This window comes from Austrofundulus limnaeus, unplaced genomic scaffold (assembly GCF_001266775.1).
Source record: "Austrofundulus limnaeus strain Quisiro unplaced genomic scaffold, Austrofundulus_limnaeus-1.0 Scaffold1398, whole genome shotgun sequence".
Lineage (NCBI taxonomy): Eukaryota > Metazoa > Chordata > Actinopteri > Cyprinodontiformes > Rivulidae > Austrofundulus > Austrofundulus limnaeus.
In genome coordinates, this window is record NW_013953800.1 from 67,623 (window position 1) to 69,080 (window position 1,458).

Consider the following 1,458-nt stretch of genomic DNA (forward strand, 5'->3'; position numbering starts at 1 on the left):
GATTAAATGTATCAACAAACGTGTTGAATAAAGTAATTGTTTTATAAAGAAACCGTCTTGATAAATAAAATATATTACAAATATTAATTTTAGTGTTTTTGAACCACAGTTTGTCTGTAGCTAATCGTGCAGCTAATGCTAACTAGCTCGGACAGACGGTTCGGATGAACTCACTTATGGAATGAAATGTTTTTGTCTTTGTGGTACCGGTTCTTGCAGCCGTACGCTGAGCACGTCTGGACCATGTTTCCCAGCCCAGAAACCAACACCTTCACCCCGAAGCTCTGCTGCTGCTCCTCCTGTCGGGCTTCACATCCATTAACAAAGATGGCGGCGGAGCTCGGGTCACCTGACCTCTGTTCTCACACCTGATTGGCTTCTGGGACTCTTCTGTGGGAGGGGCTTAAGACTGAACGTTTCAGGAATTTTCCCATTTCTAATTGAAATAATGGTGTTTAAAGAACGAAATGTACAAATATAATATAAAATATGTATTATATAACACTAAAAATGTGTTTTACACATAACTTCTGTGTCTCATCTCATAAAATAAGGAAAAAAAGATGCAGGAAGACGCTGAAATATTTAAAAAATACAGAAAGGATTAAGACAGGAATTACTAGAGATCAAAAWGTTTTTTCACTGGAGGTATTTGGGTTTTAGGTAAAGAAGCACAATAAATATTCTGAAATTATTCAAATGTAACCTCAAGTAAACAAAAAACACAACAGCTTCTGTGATGTTATTTATTCATCAGGAAACGTGTGTGAAAGAGTGTGAACAGCTAATCTGGCCTGTCTGTAAACAGCTCATCCCCTGCTCAGGGAACAYGCAGAAAAAGGCCACAAATACATCCGAGACGAAGCTTCAGCAGGTTGAACGTTTCTGTTCATCGACAAAGCTGAAAAATGAAAACACGCAGAACTTCATTGATTTTACACCAAGAAAAAACAAGTTGAGATTTTATTTTAAAAGAACTAATTTATCCTTTTTACACATTARTAAATGAAAGCAGCTTTAAGGTTAAAAACAAGCTGCTAATGAGCAAAAAGAGTCGCTCAAAGTGAGTTTATTTACAGAAAAACTGTTTTTTATTTACAGAAATTAGTCGTTTTTGGGTCAAATTAATGTGAAAAAAGTGCAACAAGTAAGAAAAGTGTTTGAGTTTGTTTTATTCTCGTTTGAACAAAGTAAAAAGACAAAAGTGCTTCGTACATAAATGCTGTCGGTTTGTCCTGTCGCCCAAAAATACTGAAGAACCCAGAAGGTTCTGTGGGGACAAGGTTCTGTAAGGACCATCCCACCTTTGTTACAAGAACCAGAGACCGTCCTATCTTCAAAACAGAACCAGAGACCGTCCTATCTTCAAAACAGAACCAGAGATCATACAATCTTTAATACAAGAACCAGAGACCTTCCCACCTTTGATAGAAGAACCAGAGACCGTCCTATCTTCAA

General features: G+C 37.2%; 2 protein-coding genes across 3 annotated transcripts in view; one reads left to right on the forward strand and one right to left on the reverse strand.

Moving 5' to 3' along the window:
* thap1 (THAP domain containing, apoptosis associated protein 1) overlaps nt 1–535 on the reverse strand; it is a 4,866-nt gene extending 4,331 nt beyond the window's left edge. Inside the window, exon 1 of one of the 2 annotated variants that reach the window (XM_014032220.1) lies at nt 208–535. In XM_014032220.1, the coding sequence (XP_013887674.1) occupies nt 208–245 (38 nt within the window). In that variant the 5' untranslated portion in view covers nt 246–535. Of the gene's footprint in view, nt 1–174 lie in introns of both variants that reach the window. The other variant, XM_014032219.1, reaches the window with a different exon arrangement.
* Nucleotides 536–1,040: 505 nt separating this feature from the next.
* Nucleotides 1,041–1,458, forward strand: part of LOC106535257 (repetitive proline-rich cell wall protein 2) — a 2,735-nt gene continuing 2,317 nt past the window's right edge. The window contains exons 1-2 of the mRNA XM_014032218.1: nt 1,041–1,063; nt 1,258–1,444. Of these exons, the coding sequence (XP_013887672.1) occupies nt 1,041–1,063; nt 1,258–1,444 (210 nt within the window). The remainder of the gene's footprint in view (nt 1,064–1,257; nt 1,445–1,458) is intronic.